Source organism: Pinus tabuliformis, chromosome 5_2 (assembly GCF_031772625.1).
Source record: "Pinus tabuliformis cultivar Carrire ecotype Pingquan chromosome 5_2, CPIR1, whole genome shotgun sequence".
In the NCBI taxonomy this organism is placed as follows: Eukaryota; Viridiplantae; Streptophyta; class Pinopsida; order Pinales; family Pinaceae; genus Pinus; species Pinus tabuliformis.
Genome location: NC_142306.1, coordinates 773,698,907 through 773,719,732, shown reverse-complemented (window position 1 = coordinate 773,719,732; position 20,826 = coordinate 773,698,907). Strand labels below are relative to the sequence as shown.

General features: G+C 36.1%; 2 protein-coding genes across 2 annotated transcripts in view; both read left to right on the top strand.

The window, feature by feature from the left end:
* The window catches only part of LOC149161562 (uncharacterized), a 61,493-nt gene extending 55,601 nt beyond the window's left edge, over positions 1-5,892 (top strand). Inside the window, exons 4-5 of the mRNA XM_089434918.1 lie at positions 5,207-5,300; positions 5,417-5,892. Coding sequence (XP_089291044.1) covers positions 5,207-5,300; positions 5,417-5,892 — 570 coding nt within the window. The remainder of the gene's footprint in view (positions 1-5,206; positions 5,301-5,416) is intronic.
* Positions 5,893-18,346: 12,454 nt separating this feature from the next.
* Positions 18,347-20,317, top strand: LOC149161561 (uncharacterized). The gene is made up of 3 exons (XM_089434917.1): positions 18,347-18,408; positions 18,583-19,372; positions 19,691-20,317. Exons 1-3 carry the CDS (start codon positions 18,347-18,349, stop codon positions 20,315-20,317), a joined length of 1,479 nt encoding a protein of 492 aa, XP_089291043.1.
* Positions 20,318-20,826: the final 509 nt, after the last annotated feature.

Below are 20,826 nucleotides of genomic sequence, written 5' to 3'. Positions count from 1 at the left end.
GAAAATTAAAGTGATAACATTATGAATATATAATTTTCTACAAGAAATATTAAAGTATTTAAAATTTTAATAGAACTTATGAAAAAAATATTTTTTTCAAAATATTTTTATGTTGTTTTCTTAAATTTATATATATGTTGTTTTCTTACTTATATATAATTATTAGGTTTCAATATAGGTATGATCGTTTAGAGTGATAATTAATTTTATTAAAATAATTTATAATATTTTTATATATAACAACAATAATGTGGAGGATTAAGAAAAGACTTTCAGTAGAAATCACATAAGAGAATTTTTCGGCTGACGCGTTTCAAACCAACAAGTGTGGTTCATCATGAGGATCAGGTGAAGAGGCAGACCATGGCAAAGGCTTAAATAGAGAGAAATATAGAGACATAATTTCAAGTAACGACACTATTTGAACAATAATATTTAAATTATAATATTAATTTATCAATATATTAAGAACAAATATTATTAAGTAACAAATATTTAATATATTAATAAATTAATATTATAATTTAAATATTATTGTTCAAATACAGCCTTTACATGAAATTATGTCTCTACATTGCTCTCTATTTAAGTCTTTTCCATAGTTTGCCTCTTCACCTCATCTTGATGATGAACCACACTTCTTGGTTCAAAATGCGTCGGCCAAAAAATTATCTTATGTGATTTCAACTGAAAGACTTTGCTTAATTGATTATGGATCACAGAAGCTTGAATACAAAAATTCAGAGAATGTTTCTTCATACAAATATTCATAATCGATAACCATAACAAGATTATTATATAATCGAGAATAGGATGAATGGAGGGTGTAAGGTTTATTATGGGCTTTAAAATAATTTTAACTCAATAGACCTTTTGATATGGGATACGAAAAACCTCCTCCTTGACATGCACAATACTCCCATTATTTTATATGGATGCAAAGCTTAGGGATGTAGTATCGCTAGAGAGTTATGGAAGAAGATAAAGTAGATTAAAAATAATTCTATATCCTATGATATCAATATTAAGGGAAATACATAGTACCCTATCCTCCTCAAAGAAGCAAGTCTTTCCCTTCTTGAGAGCTCAACTATCACTAGACACCTAATGTACAACATCAAATTAAACAACATGGAACACAAGAGGCAAGTCCTAAAGTTGCTTCAAACTCTAGTTAAAACCACCTTCATCTCAAATGGAGATGGCATAAGGATATGGTCTTAGCTAAAAAATTGGAGAATCAATGATCATTTTGCAAAATAAAGATAATAATAAAAATAATAGTCTATCGAAATTTAAGCAAAAATTGTGGTGCAATAAACAATTAGAAGAGAAAAAATTAAGATATTATAAGGAAGTTATCTCCCTTATTTGAAAAGATGAGTTGTATCTATTTTTTGGATGAATGTAAAGAAGAAAATAAACATTGTTAAAATAAATGTGTTAGTACTTTCTTTCTTGGAAATAAACTATATAGAGATTTTTTAAATCTCCACATAGCTTTCTCCAAAAAGCAAATCACAAATATAAAAATTCATTTTCATGAGACCTATAATGAAATTTGATATTAGTATATTTAAAAAACGCATTAAAATGAAAAAATATGTCATCTTTATTACACTAAAAAAAATTGAAAAAAAAAAATTACTATTAAAATAATTTACATATATTAAAATTAATTTCATATTAAAAAAAAATTACAGCAAAACCCACCTTTTCAACATTTTAACTAATCTAAATTATAATTACTATAAAACACTTTCTTTAATACTTTTAAAGAAGGGAAAAGGAGAAAAAAAGGACTACTAAATTACAAAAATCAAATTAATAATTAGTGATCATCATCACTATAAATACATATAATTAGCATCAAATTTATTTTATATAAAATATTATAAAAAATATACTTAAAACACAAGAAGGAAGTTGGAATGGATTTCCTATTTCTTAGCGTGCACACTATATTAAGGGACAATAAAAAAAAATAATTTTTTTATTATATATTTATCTAATAATAATAAATAGGAATAGACAATGTAACTTGTTTTGTATAATTAAAAATATTTGAAAATCATATTTCTTTCCTATAACAGCTGACTTTAAATATAAAATACCGACTGTGAGATCCTATTTTAAATATGAATTTTATAATTTTTGGTGGACCTTAAATTGTCGGCGTGGTAGCTGTTAATTACTTTAACATTACACATTTCTTTCCACGACTCTATTAAATTTAAGTTGTCGGATTTCTTACCACCACTCTGTTAATTTTAAGTTGTCAGATATTTAAAATCATAAGGATGGTGTAACGATTATACCTTCAATAAATTAATTACAAGAAAACATTTTGATTTTAAAGATTTTGTTTTTTATATTTATATTATTATTTTTAATAATAATTTAAATTTTAAAATTTTGATAAACTTAGATGTCAAATTTGTAAAATAAGATATTCATATTCACACCACTACAATAACTCAAAACTATTAAAATATACTCCTTTTATATAATTTAATAATTAAAATAATATTCTTATATAAATAATTTAAATTTAAATTTTAAATAAATAATCGAGGTTCTATTTTTAAATTTTTTTTTATTAATTTATTAAATAAGATTTCAATATATATTTTAAAATTAAATTGATTTAAATAAATAATAATTTTTTTATTTAATTTTTTTAATAAAAGAATTTAGTTTTTTTTGTTTGAGGGTTAAAGTGACATTAGTACTAGCAAGGGTTAGAGTAAGGCTGCTAATACCAGGATAGCTCATAGATATACTCACATAAGGGTTCATAAGGCTTGAAGCCAATACAACAAATTCTATATGCATGAAGCCATTACAACAATATTTATCAAGGCATTATAGTTCATCATGTTAACATGCTTAGGGAAGATAACAACTATTCCACCCAATAACTTCAACTCCAATAAACATTTATAAAAGAATTTGTATTATAAAAGTAATTTTGAAATATAAAAACTCATATAAAATTAATAATATATTTAATCTTTATTAAAATAAAAATAATGTATCATTATGATAATAAAAGTTGAAGTACAGAATACATGTCCAAGAAAAATTAGTTAAATCTAGAAAAGTTTATTATAGAGAGTAGCTAGTCTATTTCTTTAAAATTATCATATATTGTCCAATAAGTAACATGCCTTTATTAGAAAGGTAACTATAGCTATCATAACATTATGTATTGAGAGGATAACCTATAACATCATTTGTGGGGGAGGGTGCAAGCAAGATGAAGTAGAATTCTAATTGTTAGCTAACAATGAACTCTTACATCTAACTTTGTTAGAGGCTAAAACTAATGGTTTTATATTGTCTACTTAAATTAAGAGGTACATTTATCTTTACTTATAAATAACAATGGTTATTTTTTATTTTAATGTTATTATTGAGGATATTTCTTTCATAAAAAGTTGTGAAAGGTTTGAATTTATCTAATGTTTGTGAATTGCTAAGATTGTTGCCACTTTTACTTAATTTTTTAGGTAAGTAAAGATCAAAAGTATTTATTCTATGAAGTTCTCTAGGATTATATATTAACATATACTACACTTGAGACTTATTAAGGATGTTGTGTGGCACAATATTTATGGGTGTGGAGGTCATTTTGTAACGCTAGGTTTGTGGGTTGTTAAGTTGGTTGAGATTTCTTTAACATATCAATAGAGGTATTACAATAAATTTGTGGGTTATGAAGGTTATTAAATTGCATCACATTCATGACTTGTGAAGGTTATGATACTTTCAACTAGGCTTAAAAGTAAGATACCACATTTTTGGGTGATAAATTCATCAAGGATCATATTTAGTTCTTAGTGGTCTATGTTGAATCATTGATGGGTATTTATCTAAACATCTACTTAGGGTCATCTAGGGTTATCCAGTAAATCTTAAAAGTCATGGTAGCACTAAGAAGATTCTATTTTGTTAAATTTACATCCATAATTGTCCACAGGGTAATAGGTCTAGGTTAAACCATTGTGAAGGCCTAATTTGAAAGGTTTTTCAATCATACTTAAATTCAAGATTATCAAGTTAATTCCATAGGCCTAAATTGGAGCATTGATAACTATTTACTCCATCCAAATTCTATTAAATTCATCCAATATCATCCAATATCATCCATATTTGTCCACTTGATTTCCTAACCAATCTCAAAAGCTTAATATGGAGTATTAAATTTATATACCCTATCCAAAAGTGTCCATTCAAATATAGCATGACATATTCACTAAATATTTTTCATTCAGATCTGAAAAGCTCATTTGTTGAGATAAGTTGCACTTAGTACATTCGCCCAATATTGTTCATTGGGATTCAACACATCATTGAGAATTCTCAAAACTCACGAATTCAAATACAACCCACAATATTCATTGAGTTTGTATACTAAAATGTATTGCATTCACTAAAAACCCTTAAATATTATATATTTCTATACTCAATATTACATAATGTATTTAAATATAAATTTTCATATTCTCTAAAAATTATCCACAATTACTATATATTAAGTTCTTTACATTTATTAAAATTATCCATATTCCATAAATTTTTCTACATATATTTGTATTCCAAAATATTATACATAGTTACTATATAATAACACCATCTTGATAACCACATCCATATTACACCATTTTTCCTTCATAAATTTATTTCCCAAAACATTATACATCATCACTATATAACAACATTTCATTATCACACCATCCTCCTCCACCATAATCTTTACCAATTTCTATCTTCACGTATCATCCGCATAAATTCAAGGCTAAAGCACTATATTTATAAATGCTAACCCGCGGTACTATCATTATACATGTTACCCCTAGGTTGTAGTTGGCCATTATTTGGCGTGGTTAAGGAATTTACTTAAAAATATCTCAAAACCAATTCATCCTTCCATTGAGATGAAATGGCGTTTATTTTGTTGCATGGAGAAATTCGACATCAGGCTTGATGAGTTCTGTAAGGTATAGTTAGAAGTAAACCTTTTCCAGCCTTTGAACCGTATGTCCTTATATAGGAGTTTTGTTTGACGTTTTAACGTGCGATCCATTATATTTATTCATTTCTGATATTCTAATGTATAATCCGGTTTTTTAAGTTGCTATGCACACATCACAATCCAATATAGTTCTAAATTTGTGTTCACCATCTTCATCCATATTTATAGCCAATGCCCACGGAGATAGATTCACCACCAGCCATGGCCTTCAACGACATGAATTACAATGGCCTCTTGTATAATTACAGCGAGCCCCCTTCCGGTGAGAATTTCTATCCCCCTTGGTGCCACTAACAGCCGGCCGCAATGGGTTATATATAGCCGGCACAGTGATCATCATCGTAGCGATTTTGATGCTTTTATTCTCCGTCATTTTAGCGTCTACCAGTTTACGCCGCAGATTTTCCTCAGCGCTCGTGGATCCCTTGATCCTCCGCAGTATGGGCTTAGACGCGCGCGTCGTAGATGCTCTGCCCGTCTTTGAGTATAAAGCGCAGAGCTTCAAAGAGGCGCTCGAATGCGCCGTCTGTTTGTCAGAATTCGAGGAGAACGAGAAAGCGAGGTTTCTACCCAATTGCAAACACAGCTTTCACATTGATTGTATCGACATGTGGTTTCATTCGCATTCGACTTGCCCCATTTGCAGAACGGGAGTCCAGCCGAAACAGTTGGTAGGTGACAGTAATACCGATGAGATTTCCATTATTGTAGAATTATTTTCTTCAGGTAACAGAGAATTCCGCATCAGTCCAGGGCTCGCACAAGGGGAAGCAAGCTCTGACGAAGCTAGTAACCGCCCTGGAATAACCACCGTCCGGGAACGGAATCTCCTCGATGCCGGAAACCGCCATTGAAAAATTCCCGAGCGAAAACCGCGCTTCATTCACTGAAGATATTGTTAAAAAGAGGCGTAGAAGGGAGGATGTGCTCCGATCCTTTGGAAGATCAGGGTATCGAAACTGAGGGACATGAACAACGACAACCACAATCGCAGACGCACTCCTGGCGTAACTTTCCCTACCAGCTGTGCCGGCAATGAAGGTCAACATTCTCGACAGTGGTGTTTTTGTTTTGTTTTAAATGATTTTTTATTACCTTTATAAATTATTTTGATACGATTCTAAGTAGTTAGGAGGTAAATACTCTTTGATTGATGTATATCTGGCAATTATTTTGATATCATTGTGAGTAGTTGGGAGAGAAATTCTTTTGATTGATGTATCTCTGGCAATTATTTTGATATCAGCGTAAGTAGTTGGGAGAGATTATTTTTGATTGATGTATAACTAGTAATTATTTTGATATCAGCGTAAGTAGTTGGGAGAGATTATTTTTGATTGATGTATAACTAGTAATTGTATTAGATGTTGCAAAGGAAACACTATAAAACATTAATTTGAGAAGAATCATGACGTGACATATAGAATACAACTAATTCAATGATTTAGAATTGATGAAATGTTATTGTTTTAATTTTATAAATAATATTATTTGGAAAATGTTATTTAAAAATATAATTCAACAATTGCATATTTTTTTTGAATAGAAATAAAATAGTTCAATATTAAATAATGAAAAATATGAATAATAAAAATGTAATCGGGGTAACATAGATTAAATTATCTAGGTATTTTATTTTACTTTTCTTATAATAACATTTTTTCTTATAATAAGAATCACTAATTTTTCCATATTATTTCTTTTCATTTAAAATCATCTAAAAATAAAGCTTACAATTATAAACCATTCAAACCATCATTTCAACAACACAATATATTAAACATCATATCCTCCCTCTCTTACTTGTCACAATCAAGAAGAAATCATTAACCAATTGAATTAAAGATTAGTTGTTGTAATATTGATATAATGCCAGAATAATGCATGTTACTTCTTATGTAAGTATTCCCATTATTTTTATGCATTAATGAACAAGTTAAACTTCTCCATGAATAAATATGCTATGCTCACACAAACATTTTCCTTTGGAAAGGCATGTTCCCAGTAAGAAGAAAATTAATTTTACTCTCCCAATGAGCAATTATCAATCATTGGACCCTTCTTCTCCTTCCTTTCGGCTTCAGATTGCATAAAGGAATTTCCCATAGGTGCCCAACTTAATTTAGGTTTTTTACGACAACCAAAGAGTCCATTAGTTTACACAGTGACAGGAATTTATTAATTTTACTCTCCCAATGAGCAATTATCAATCATCGGACCCTTCTTCTCCTTCCTTTCGGCTTCAGATTGCATAAAGGAATTTCCCATAGGTGCCCAACTTAATTTAGGTTTTTTACAACAACCAAAGAGTCCATTAGTTTACACAGTGACAGGAAGAACACGCTCCACCGATAAGACAAAAATCTGCCAGTGGCTACCGTTGGATTAAATCACAGTTAAGACAATATATGGATATCATCTACCCTATAAAACCATTTATCTGATGACAATACACATTCGTTAACAGACCTATCAGACTAAATTTTAAGCCTCCTCTCCAATATGTTGGGCTGTTTCTAGGAGCGAGATTTGAAGGTAATGGCACGAATGGTCATTTGGTGGTAAATAGTTTCCAAGCCAATGCCCAAGAATGGACTGACTCACAAAATCTAATGGTCATCCCAAACATGAGACTCGTTGTAGATGATGGTGACTCCCAAGCTTCGGGCAGGGTTGATGCCAGTTCCAGTGATTGGAATTGTGGCAAGGTGAACCAAAAAAACTACAAACCATATTCGAAGTGGTGCTAGCAAAGGACATTAGAGTCCCTAGCGCTTCATTTGGCATCGGTAGAAGAGAAAACAATGTAGACCAAAATGAAGGTTCACACAATCTTAGCTCCCAAGCCATCTCCCTTGGTGTAGTCGTGAGCCATAAAGTTAGCACCTTCGCCGTCTATTTGGTACTCGCTTTCCATGAAGCCCTTCACAATACAAGCACCACAAATGGCTGCTAAACACTGACATATCATGTAGAAGACAACTCGTGGCAGAGACAACTTTTTGGGCAAGAAAAACCCAAAGGTCACTGTAGGGTTAATGTGACAACCTGAAATTCCTACTCTGCAAAAGACAAGACATAAGATCTGTTAAGTGCAAAGCCAAATTCACGCAGGATTCTAGATCCTTCTAGATCAGATCTTTCTAGATCTCCACACCGCCATTAGTTTCTAGATCTTTCTAGATCTTAACACCGCCATTAGTTTCTATATCACTCTAGATCTCCATCTGAATCACATACAGGATTCTAGATCCTTCTTCTGCCTCTAAAAATTTGTAATTGCTCTAGCCAAGCAAGCAATCCAAGGCCCAACCTTGTTATGTAATGCAAAGTGATTTCTGTTCTCCAATGATTATTTTAACTATTCCACTGTTTCTAACTAGGTAATCTTGTTGTTTCTCCATTTCTGTGTCTCTGTGAATTATTCTCTGCTTTTTCCGTCTAAGTCTCTGGGTATAAATCTGCTCTGTGTTACGTATGCTCTGGTCTAATAACTAGTATCGGAGCTAGGGTCGAATATCCACTGTGCAAGCCGCTTAGTACCATCGCCTTGCTCTGGCAGCGTTCATTAAAACATTGGTTGTTACCTTTGGTGCTGTTGAAGGATCTGTCCATAAAATCAGAAATCCTTGCAAAGAAGAGTCTCCAGGAAAGGGATCTGTCCAGGAAATAGCTGAGGGACGCTGGAACTAAACGACAGTTGCTGCAAGAAAAAGAAGGTTGTGGACCTATGTTGAAACATGTTGCTAGAGTTTGAAACGTGGAGATCCGTATGTGTTGCTGGAGATTGAAAAGTGGAGATATGTGGAGATTGGAGTTGAAATGTGGTGTTCGTAAGTTTTTTTTTTACATCAAGCTTGCATGTATACGTCAAGTTTTTTCTCAAACCAAAATATGTATGTGTGAAACGTGAGAAGGTTAAAACATTATATATGTTTTTATATTTAGTATGAAAATATATAATATATGTTGGAATTTTGAAAAGTATACTTTTAAAAGGAGCAGGAATTTTGAAAAGGGATTTTTTAAAAGGAGCAAGGTCATTATTACTAAATTTTAAAGAGTAATAATTAGGGTTTTATTTTTAGGTGGAGTTTTTCTGTTTTGGGGTGTGAATTTGATTGAAAATGGAGACAACAATTACAAATATGGAGAAGTTGAGCGGGGCTAATTTTGCCCTATGGAAATCACAGATGGAGGATATACTGATTTTAAAGGATCGGTATTTGCCGATTGAGGGCACAACAAAGAAACCTTCATCAATGACAAATGAAGAGTGGAATAAGCTAGATAGAAAGGTGATTGCAACAATCCGCCAATATTTAGCAAAGAATGTTTATTTCAATGTGTCTCGAGAAAATACGGCTGAAGAATTATGGAAGAAGTTCCATGATCTATATGAGAAGAACACGACATCAAACAAAGTTTTCTTGATGAATAAGCTTTATAGTCTCAAAATGAAGGAGGGCGCTTCAGTTGCTGAGCACTTGAATGCATTTAATATTATTACTAATCAACTTGCCTCTGTTAAAATCATTTTAGATGATGAAATTAGAGCTATATTGCTGATGTGTTCTATGTCAAATAGTTGGGAAAATTTAATTTTAGCTATGAGCACTTCAACAACTACAGGGACCCCAAAGTTTGATGATGTCAGCAAGAGTTTAATGAATGAGGAGCTGCGATGCAAGTCAATTGCGGAAAACCAGGGAGGAGAGGCTCTAGCTCTAGTTGATCGTGGTAGGAGAATGGATCGAGGCCTGTAAGGGTGATCAAGATCGAGAGGCTAATCAAAATCAAGGAGAGGAAAAATCATTTGCTTTCATTATGGCAAACTCGGGCACATGAAGAAAGAATGTTGATTCTGGAAGAAAGGACAAAAGGATCAATGACCATCCAGTACAAATCACAAGTCATCCAACACAAATGAAGGTGAGACTACTACTGTAGCCACAGATGGTGATGTGTTGTTTACTATTTCAGTAGAGGTTGCATGTGTATGTACATCTAGCATTGGCTTTGATTGGATCCTTGACTCTGGGGCATCTCACGATGTAACCCCATGTAAAGATAGTTTTGTTTCATATAATCCTGGTGATTATGGTAGAGTGCATTTGGGGAATAATAATTTTTCCAGTATTGTTAGAGTGGGAGATGTCCAGATCAAGATGAAAGATGGACAAGATATATTGTTGAAATAGGTCAGGCATGTACTAGAAATGCGCATGAGTTTAATCCCTATGGGACAACTGGATGATGAAGGCTATTCGACAAACTTTGGAAAAGGAGGCTAGAAAATTAGCAAAGGAGCATTGGTCGTGGCCAAAGGACCCAAGACAGGAAAATTATACACATTGAAGACACTTATAGGAAAATCAAATTTGGCTGTTATCACAAAAGAAGGAAATTCATCAGATCTGTGGCATAATCGTTTGGGTCACATGAGCAAGAAGGGTTTAAAAATCCTTGTTGGTAAAAATTTATTACCAATTTTGAAATCCTACAATCTTAATCTTTGTGAGCATTGTATATATGTAGACAAAGAAGGGTTTCATTCCTTAGAGGTGGCCATGACAGAAAGAAAAATATGTTATAATTCGTACACTCAGATGTGTTTTGGCCTGTTAACATCAAATCATTAGGAGGAGCATCATTGCTTGTAACATTTATAGATGATGCATCCAGGAAGGTTTGGGCATATACTATGAAAAGTAAAAGTGAAGTGTTTGGAATATTTCAAAAATTTCATGTTGTTGTTGAAAGAGAGACTAACAAATTGCTCAAGTGTTTAAGAACAGATAATGGTGGAGAATATTTCTCAAATGCATTTAAGGAATATTGTAACAGGTTTGGCATAAAGCGTGAGAAGACTGTGCCTAGTACTCCTCAACAGAATGGTGTCGTAGAAAGGATGAATTGCACCATTATGGAAAAGGTGCGAAGTATGTTGTCCAATTCTAGTTTGGAGAAGAATTTTTGGGCTGAAGCAGTCAGGACCACTTGCTACCTCATAAATAGATCTCCAACTACAGCCTTGCATGGCGGTATCCCTGAAGAAGTTTGGACTGGTAAGAATTTGAATTATTCTCACTTGAAAATCTTTGCATGTGAAACATTCGTACATATTCCAAAGAAAATAGAACTAAGCTAGATGATAAATCTATGAAATGAATTTTTTGGGATATGCGGATGAAGATTTTGGTTATCATTTATGGGATCCAGTCAAACATAAAATTATTAGAAGCAGTGATGTTATATTTAATGAGTCAGAAATGTTCAAGAGGACTGTAGGTGAGTTGGAGGTCAAGTAGGTTATTGACAGGTTTGAAGAGCAGCAGGAAAACATACCACCAATACAAGAAAATGAACAACAAATTCAGGACCATGAAGAACAACAAGTGGAAAATGATGAACAACAAGAAATCTTGCAGGGACCTTTACAGGAGATTTAACCTGATAATGCACCACTACAGTTGGTTCGCAGATCTTCCAGGACTCATAAGCCATCACAAAGGTATCCTCCTTCAAGCTATATTTTGTTGACTGATGAAGGTGAACCTAATTGTTTCAAGAAGCTTGTAAAGTTGAGCACAGTAAAGAATGGAAGAAAGAAATGGAAGAAGAAATGAACTCTTTGCAGGAAAATAAAATTTGGGAGTTGGTAAACCTCCCAAAAGGTAGAAAGGCTCTACAAAACAAATGGGTTTATAGGATTAAGCATGAAGGTGATGAAAAGAGGGAGAGGTATAAAGCAAGGCTAGTGGTGAAAGGTTTTTCCCAAAAAGAAGGTATTGACTTCACTAAAATTTTCTCACCTGTTGTTAAAATGTCATCCATTAGAGTCATTCTTGGTCTAGTTGCTGCTTTAGATCTAGAATGTGAATAGTTAGATGTAAAAACAACATTCCTTCATGGTGAATTGGAGGAAGAAATTTATATGGAGCAGCCAGAAGGCTTCATAGAAAAAGGCAAAGAAGGCCTTGTTTGTAGGTTGAAGAAGAGTCTCTATGGGTTGAAACAGGCACCTCGACAATGCTAAAAGAAATTTGATTCATTCATGTTGGAACATGGCTTTCAGAGGTTGTAAGCTGACCATTGTGTCTATATCAAGATGTATGATCAAGGAAAGTATATCATATTATTGTTATATGTGGATGACATGTTGATTGTTGGACATGATAAGAATAAGATCAATAGGTTAAAGAAAGATTTGGGTAGCAAATTTTCTATGAAGGATTTGGGACCAGCACAACAGATATTGGGCATGTGAATTATGCATGACAGGAAAAACAAAAGGTTGTGGCTGTCACAAGAAAAATATATCAAGAAGGTGCTTGATAGGTTTAATATGAAGGATGCCAAGCTAGTTGTTACACCCCTTGCAACCCATTTCAAGCTGAGTACTAAATTATGTCCTAGTGATGACAAGGAGAAAGAAGAGATGAGTAAGATTCCTTATTCTTCAGCAGTTGGCAGTTTGATGTATGCCATGGTATGCATATGACCAGACATTGCATATTCAGTGGGAGTAGTAAGTAGATTCCTTGCCAATCCAGGCAAACAACATTGGCAAGTAGTAAAATGGATTTTGGGGTATCTCAAGGGTACTAGTCATTATTGTTTATGTTTTGGTCATGATGAGACTGTGCTTGAAGGATTTATAGATGCGGATATGGCTGGAGATATGGATACCAAAAAGTCTGCTATAGGTTATTTGTATACATTTGCAAGTGCATTAGTATCTTGGGTATCAAGGTTACAAAGAATAGTAGCCCTCTCTACAATAGAAGCAGAGTACATAGCTATAACAGAAGCTTGTAAAGAGATGTTGTGGATGCAGCGATTCCTAGGAGAGGTAGGACTAAAGCAGGACAAGTATGTGTTATATTGTGATAGTCAGAGTGCCATTCACTTGGCGGAAAACCCAGCATTTCATTCAAAAACCAAGCACATTGACTTAAGGTACCATTGGATATGTCATGTGCTAGAGGAAGAACAGTTATCCTTGGAAAAGATCCATACAGATAGGAACCCTACTAATATGCTCACTAAGATTCTACCACGAAATAAACATGAGTTATGTAGAGGCATGGTAGGACTCAATGTGACTTGATTCATGACTCATATTTGGCTTCAAGTGGGAGAATGTTAAGTGTGAAGCCAAATTCACGCAGGATTCTAGATCCTTCTAGATCATATCTTTCTAGATCTCCACACCGCCATTAGTTTCTAGATCTTTCTAGATCTTAACACCACCATTAGTTTCTAGATCATTCCAGATCTCCATCTGAATCACATATAGGATTCTAGATCCTTCTTCTGCCTCTATAAATTTGTAATTTCTCTGGCCAAGCAAGCAATCCAAGGTCCAACCCTGTTATGTAATGCAAAGTGATTTCTGTTCTTTAGTGATTGTTTTATCTATTCCGCTATTTTTGACTAAGTAATCTTGTTGTTTCTCCATTTGTCTGTCTCTGTGAATTATTCTCTGCTTTTGCCATCTAAGTCTCTGGGTATAAATCTACTGTGTGTTATGTATGCTCTGGTCTAACAAGATCATTCCCCCAAAGGCCGATGCAATCCCATGAATTACAATAGAATTATTGCAAACGTTTTCATCCCTCTTGACACCCATGACTGTGAACATCGTGATGTAATGAAACAAGAAATTCAACATGAACTCTGCACTACCCACCCTCCAAAAGACCATGACTCAAACTCCTCGGGCTTGAACAGTGGAGTTGGGCCAGGCTCCTTGTAATCTTTTTCCCTCGTTTGTGCCGCAATCCCTAGTGCTGCCTCTCGGAATACTTGTTCACCCCAAGCTTAACATCTTCTCCTTTTCCTTCCATTTTCAACACAAAAACTCAAAAAGAACTATATGATTTTAATAATGTCTAAACCACTCGAAAGAAAGCCAAATACTGCAGCGCAACAAATGCAGAATGAATGAATGAATGTGTGATGAGATTAATGCAGGTTTATTCGAAGAGAGATGTACATATTTGTTGTTTTATACTTAGCAGTCCTTGTTCTGAGTTGATGTTGATATTACCAAAGTAGTGATAGGACCAGTTCCCAACAATTGACAGGGGAGTACACCTCACAAAGTTGGGAACCTCTAAGAAAGGAAGCACATGAAGTAATTCAATCGCTCCAGTTCTTTCAACTCCAAAAAGCTGGTGTGTTACCTCACTTATGGTTGTTGAACAAGGATGAACGAATCCCTACGAGAGAAATCCTCTTTTGTAGAACTGAGAGGAGAATAAACTGGTTAAGCCGTTAAGAAACTGTTCAACAAGAAGTAGTTTTTGGTTACTTTTTTAACTTCAGCAAGAAGTAGTTTTTGATTACTTTCTTAACTTGCCCATTAGGTGCCCTAACTATTAGTTTTTTTTAACTATTAACTATTAATGTGACAGCCTAAAAATATTTAATAGTCTAACATTCTATCCAATGGTGCTATGGTGCATACTTGTACACAATGATATCTAGAGGAGTTGTTTTCAAAGGGAGAACGCCTTATGCTTTAGAAATCATTTTCATGTTTTATTACTGAATAAAGAAGTACAATTTTACAATTGTTAAAAATATCTCATTTTGGTAATTTTGTTCACCATATATTTACAAAAACAATAATAACTTAAGTTAGATGCATAATATATTAATATACTAACTAGCAAATGAGAAAAAACTAGCAAATGAAGCATTCTCTTGCATTTAACACTAAAACCTCTTTGGAAGATAATACTTGCAAGTCATCAAATTATTTTTATAATTGGTTAGTTTTCCTCTTTCGTACTTCAAGACGTAGAATTTTGCGCGCTCTCTTACTATGGAACCAATCCACCAATATTTTGGAGTCTCTGTCTGGATTAAAAATAATAATATTAAAAACTACCATACTTAAAGCACACCACATTGCAAGCAATTATGCAATAAAATATGCCCCTTAACCCAATCTCACCTTACACTTTAAAACTTGATTTTGTGGAAAAAGATAACAACACCAACACCACATTTTTCCTTTTGACGTGCTCCATTAAAAAAACACAAAGACACACAAAACCATCATTAATATCTAATTCTCGAACAACCTACATTATTTTATGCTTAACAGGCCCCACTTGTTGAATGAAAGATACTCTAATTTTATGAATGATATCAAGAGCATTTACCACAATATCCTCAAACAACACTTTGTGTCTTCCCAACCATATTTCCCAAATCACAAACACAAGAATAAATTTTAAAAGGGAGGACTTAATGCATTGAACCCATAACCAAAGACACGCGTCTGCACATTGGCTAAAACATTGCCCAAAAATGTTGAAAAAACAACAAAATGAATTCCAAACCATTCTTAGAAAGGGGATATCTACAAAAATATGGCACATTGACTTGGCATTTTGATAGTAAAGAACAAAAATACTAGGGGCCTCCCAACTTCTTTTATTACAATTTTCCCATGTGAGAACTCTCCCTTCTAGCAACAACCACAAAAACAACCTACATTTTAATGAGTCTTGAGCTTTCCATATATAGTAGTGCCACCATTTAACAGAACAAACTGGATTTCTCTTTATCAAGGCCTTGTATGATCTAGGTGGATATTGGTGACCAGCCGCCTATTCCACTTGGACCTCCAACTGGTTTCATTAGTTTCCTTGATTATAACACAATTTACTACTTTTATCAGTTTTTTGGTTCTTGAACTTCCAAAAATGATTTGACCCCCTAAATGGTATTGTTTGAAGGTTCACAACAGGCCCTATGTGGAAAATGGAGATCATATGACCAAGTTACAACCCTCAGAAGTTGGTTATCCAGCTAACCCCAATGGGGCCCTAAAACTCTTAGAGTTCCATCTCCTAGGGTTAGGGTTTCTCAAAACCCTTAAGCCTCATTGTAACACAACTCAAAGGCATATAGCTGCCACATCTCTTCTCAGAGATAAGCTACCATTGTTTGAGCTAGTTTATTTCCATTTTACATGTAACAACTTTACGTGCTTTGTTATTAATGAATTGAAGTTTTGTTTTTGTTGTTTCTTATGTTTCTATCCATATATGTATTTCATTTCATTCCTTCATAAATCGGGATCATTGTAAGCCTCCCTACCTATGATAGTTCCATCTTTTTTATTCAGAGACCATCAAACTTTGTCCTCATCATCATTTATTACCATCCTTTCTTACTTTAAAATATGAAAATAATGTTCCCATTCCACCTCTTGAAACATTGAAAAATTGAACTCTTCAACAAAGAATCAATGTTGACTGCACATCTCATTTATACCATCCTTCACCACATCAACAAGAATGAAGAATCCCCTTGTATTTAATCCTTTAACTAACCTTCCATTGACATGTATCTACGAATATAGGCTAACCACGGGTCATGCCCAATCAAAACATTTTTACCATTACCAATCTACCACAAATATAATTTTCAATAGTAGAGAAACCCCTTACAAAATTCCTTGAGATCATCAACATCCCTTATACCAACTTTGGAGTATATCTCAACCAATCCTCAATATAAAGTAATTTCTGATATTTATTCTTCATTAATCTACTCAACATAATTTGGCCAAACAAACAATGCCACAACTCTCGGCATCCAAATCTTGAGACAAGGTGGGAAAATTAAGTAAACCTTGACCTCCTAACAATTTTGTTAAGGAATGAAGAATTGTTGGGAAGGAAATACGAAGTGGATAGGGGCTCCGCTAGGGTTCTGAAGCGATCCTCCAATGGTGCCGACAGGACACCAGGCAAGACCATCGTCGAGAGTGAGAAATCCTCTACAGCGATCCAGAGCTGCAGAGCAGTAAGGCCGCGCTATGGCACACCCACTGGGGGGGGCGTCAGGGCCCTCCCCGGCGCAGAATGATCCAGCCCACAACATCATCTTTGGTTTAGTGGACAAAGAAATCCTGAACAAGGGGAAAAGGCTGCACACTAACATCAAGCAAAATGGAAGACGGGAAGAAGATAGCAGCGATCCACAAGAAGGAACAGAGAAGCCTGAAGAAGGACCGAAAATTTCTTCAACAACATGCAGACCAGTGGCTAAGGAGCGGCCATGAATCGAGCTGCCGGGAGACAAGATTGATAGAAGAATAGAGTACATGCGAGATCACGCCCTCATTGGGAAGTTCATAGGGTTCTGGCCTACTGAGAGAGCCCTAAATGGTTGGATAGCGGCGAAATGGAAACCTAAAGGAGATGTCACCCTACAGCTAGGACCGAAAGGCTTCTTCACAGCAATTTTTTTCTGCCTATAGGACAAATACAGAATCTTAATGGGAGGGCCCTACTTTTTCAACTCAGCTGGACTTTACCTGAGGGAATGGATCCCCAGATTTAATCCAGACAAGGAAGATCTGACATGGGCGCCAGTTTGGATCAGACTATACTCTCTCCCGGACGAATACTGGGATGAGGACATTCTCAGAGGAATCGGAAATGGGGTGGGAACGTATATCAGGGCTGCAGAAGAAACCAAATCTCGTAAGTATATCTTCTATGCTCGAATATGTGTGTTCATACATCTTAATGAAGCTCTTCCAGAGTCAGTCACTCTGTCCCATCGAGATGAAGAATGGACCCAGCCCCTTGACTATGAGCATGTTCCATTTCGGTGTAGAAAATGTCATGCCCTAAGACATCTCTTTAGGGATTGTCCTCAGAATGTCCAGATCAGTAACCCTGAATCTTCTGATTCCCCTGCCCAGGGCGGCTTCACCAAAGTCTCAAGCAGGAAGCGCACCCACAAAAAGCCCCAAAATGGGTATAAACCCCAGCCCAACAAACCCTGTGGCCCAGTAACCAAGAACGGCTTTGACATCCTTGGACAATCTTCCGATGAACCCCCTCCCAATGCTGATGCCAATCTTGATCTTCCATCCTCCTCTTCGCCTCCCCCTTCATCCAAATCCCCTCCCAAATCTCTGCCCCCCATCTCTACCCCTTCCATCCTCAATCGGGATCAGAACGATACTGCAGAGACCCAAAAGGAAATGGAAGTTGACGGAAAATCAGACCTCCCTCAGCACCCAGAGGTCAGCATTGAAGATAGCAATCAGGTGCAAATAATGGAAGAAGAGCCAGAGAGCATAGATCTGAATGGTCTAGATATCCTGGAATTAGAACTTGCCTGCAAAAGGAAAGCATATGATTCAATCTCAGAATACCAACTTGATAAGCTTGAAGTGGTCATCTCTCGGGCGTATCATCAACATCAACTCGGGATACAACCAGGAAGCCAATGGGATGGAAATCTGCGCCCAAAGGACACAAAAAAATGAGGAAGGAAGACAGATCTGCAAAGAACGATAGAAATTGGGAAGATCCTGGTAGACTCAGGTAGATATGAAAAGTTGACAAAGTACTACAAGCCCTCTGTCAATGGTTAATTATGAAGCTAGTATCTTGGAATGTACGAGGGCTAAATAGCCCCGGTAAACTCAGGATGATAAAAAACATGATAAAAAAGGAAAAGCCACAAATTTGCTTTCTCTAGGAAACTAAGTGTAACAGTACTACGCTAGGCAGCATTCTTTCAAAAGCCTGGCCAGGGTGTCGCTCGGTTGCAGTAGATGCATCCGGAGCCTCAGGAGGATTAGCAATAGCTTGGCATACCCAAGCAGTATCCCTCTCAGATTTTCATGCAGCACACTACCTTATACAAGCGACCTTTCACATTGTAGGCACCAATATCCACGGTAATTTGTCAAATGTTTACTTCCCGCAAGACACCGGAAGTAAAGTAGCGCTCCTTGACACGATTGAAGCACTTAGTAACATCAGAAGACACCCACTCTGGATCGTTGCAGGGGACTTCAACATGATCACTAAAGCTGACGAGAAGATAGGTGGGAGGAGTAGAATGGAATCTGAAGTCAATCGCTTCAAGGAATTTATCCAGTCGACCTCACTCATAGATATGCCATTTTGTAATGGTACTTTCACACGGAGCAATAGAAGGGCTGGCAAATATCAAATTGCCTCCAAATTGGATCGCTTCCTCCTCTCAGATAATGTGGTCCACTTGGGAGGAGACTTCTCAGCAGCCATCCTGGCTCATACTGGATCGGATCACTGGCCAATAGCCTTACAATGGCAAAGACCAGGTAACCTTAGCAGAAGACCCTTTCGATTTGAAGGTTTCTGGCTAACGCATCCCACTTTCAGGGAGTTTGTCAAGACCACCTGGGCCTCGTTCATTCCCCCGGAAGGGGCAAAAATGTTTCAATTTCAGCAAAAATTAAGATTTCTCAAAAGCCACCTCAAAAGATGGAACAGGGAAACCTTTGGAAATATCTTTGAGGTGCAGCAAGAGTTAACTCAGGATCTGGAAGTCCTCCACCAAAAAATTATAACGGAAGGGCACACGGAAGCTACCCTGGAGCAGGAGCGACTCATCCACAACAAGATGGAGGATAGAAGGAAGCAAGAAGAAATCTACTGGAGGCAAAAGTCGCGGATCAGATGGCTGAAGGAGGGGGAGCGAAATACCAAATTCTTCCACAGAACCACAGTTCAACGAAGAATGCATAACAATATACCCTTCATCCATAACCAAGCGGGGGAAAAAGTAGAAACTCACGAGGAAATTGAGGAAGTGCTCCTCAATCACTTTCAATAGGTCCATCAAGAGCAAAGAGAAGATCGGCAACAGGCCATTAGCAAAATCATCCGCAATGTTCCAAAGCTCATTACGGAGGAACACAATGAACTCCTAATGCGCCCCATTCTACCCCAGGAAGTGGATGAGGCAATGAAGCAACTCAAAGAAGGTAAGGCCCCTGGCCCAGATGGATTTACTACTACTTTCTTTCACTCCATCTGGGACATGATCAAGGAGGAGGTCTGGCAGATTGTCGAAGAATCCAGAGCCACGCGCTGGCTTCTGCCCTCTCTTAACTCCACCTTCATCACTCTCATCCCCAAGGAGGAGGACTCCATCACCCCTGACAAATTCAGGCCTATTGCCTTGTGCAATGTCATTTACAAAGTTATATCAAAAGTCATTGCAAATCGGCTCAAATCCCTCCTTCCAGGGCTCATCTCTCCAGAGCAATCAGGGTATGTGGAAGGTCGTCAAATCATGGATGGCATTCTTCTCACTCATGAGATCATTCACTCTCTCAAGTGCTCAAAGCAAGCAGGTATGCTTCTTAAATTAGACCTTTCCAAGGCCTTTGACAAACTAAGTTGGAACTATATTCATCATATGTTAAAAGCTTTTGGTTTCTGCACCGCTTGGGTCTGATGGATCATGAGCCTAATATTCTCCACTCACTTTTCAATTCTTGTGAATGGCCTTCCCTCCCGCCCCTTCAAACCCTCAAGGGGTATCCGGCAAGGGGACCCCCTCTCCCCATTTCTCTTTGTTCTTATGGCTGAAGGGTTAGGGCGCCACATTAAACAAGCGCTCCATTCTCATCAAATCAAAGGCATCTCCATGCACAACTCTTCGGCCACCTCCCATCAGCAGTTCGTTGATGATACCATGCTTTTTGGTTATCCCTCTGTTCAAGAAGCCACCCATCTTAAATCCCTCCTCCAAGACTTCTCGGAAGCCTCTGGTACGCATATCAACTGTGCTAAATCACAGGTCTTCTTCTTTCATACTCCACCTTCGGTCAAAACTGTTGTAACTCGCATCTTGGGCTTCCCTTCTGCCTCCCTCCCCTCCAAGTATCTTGGCGCTCCCCTCACGGCATCAACGATCAAGCAACCAGCTTGGCGCTCCCTTCTTGAGAAACTTGATAACCGTCT

What these genes read in the sequence shown, in the direction of transcription:
- LOC149161561 (XM_089434917.1), top strand. Translation starts at nt 18,347, where the DNA reads ATGAGGAAGGAAGACAGATCTGCAAAGAACGATAGAAATTGGGAAGAT. An exon ending in GAAGATCCTGGTAGACTCAG is followed by an intron (nt 18,409 to 18,582) that starts GTAGATATGAAA and finishes TAAGTGTAACAG; the next exon opens with TACTACGCTAGGCAGCATTC. An exon ending in CCTTTGGAAATATCTTTGAG is followed by an intron (nt 19,373 to 19,690) that starts GTGCAGCAAGAG and finishes CACTTTCAATAG; the next exon opens with GTCCATCAAGAGCAAAGAGA.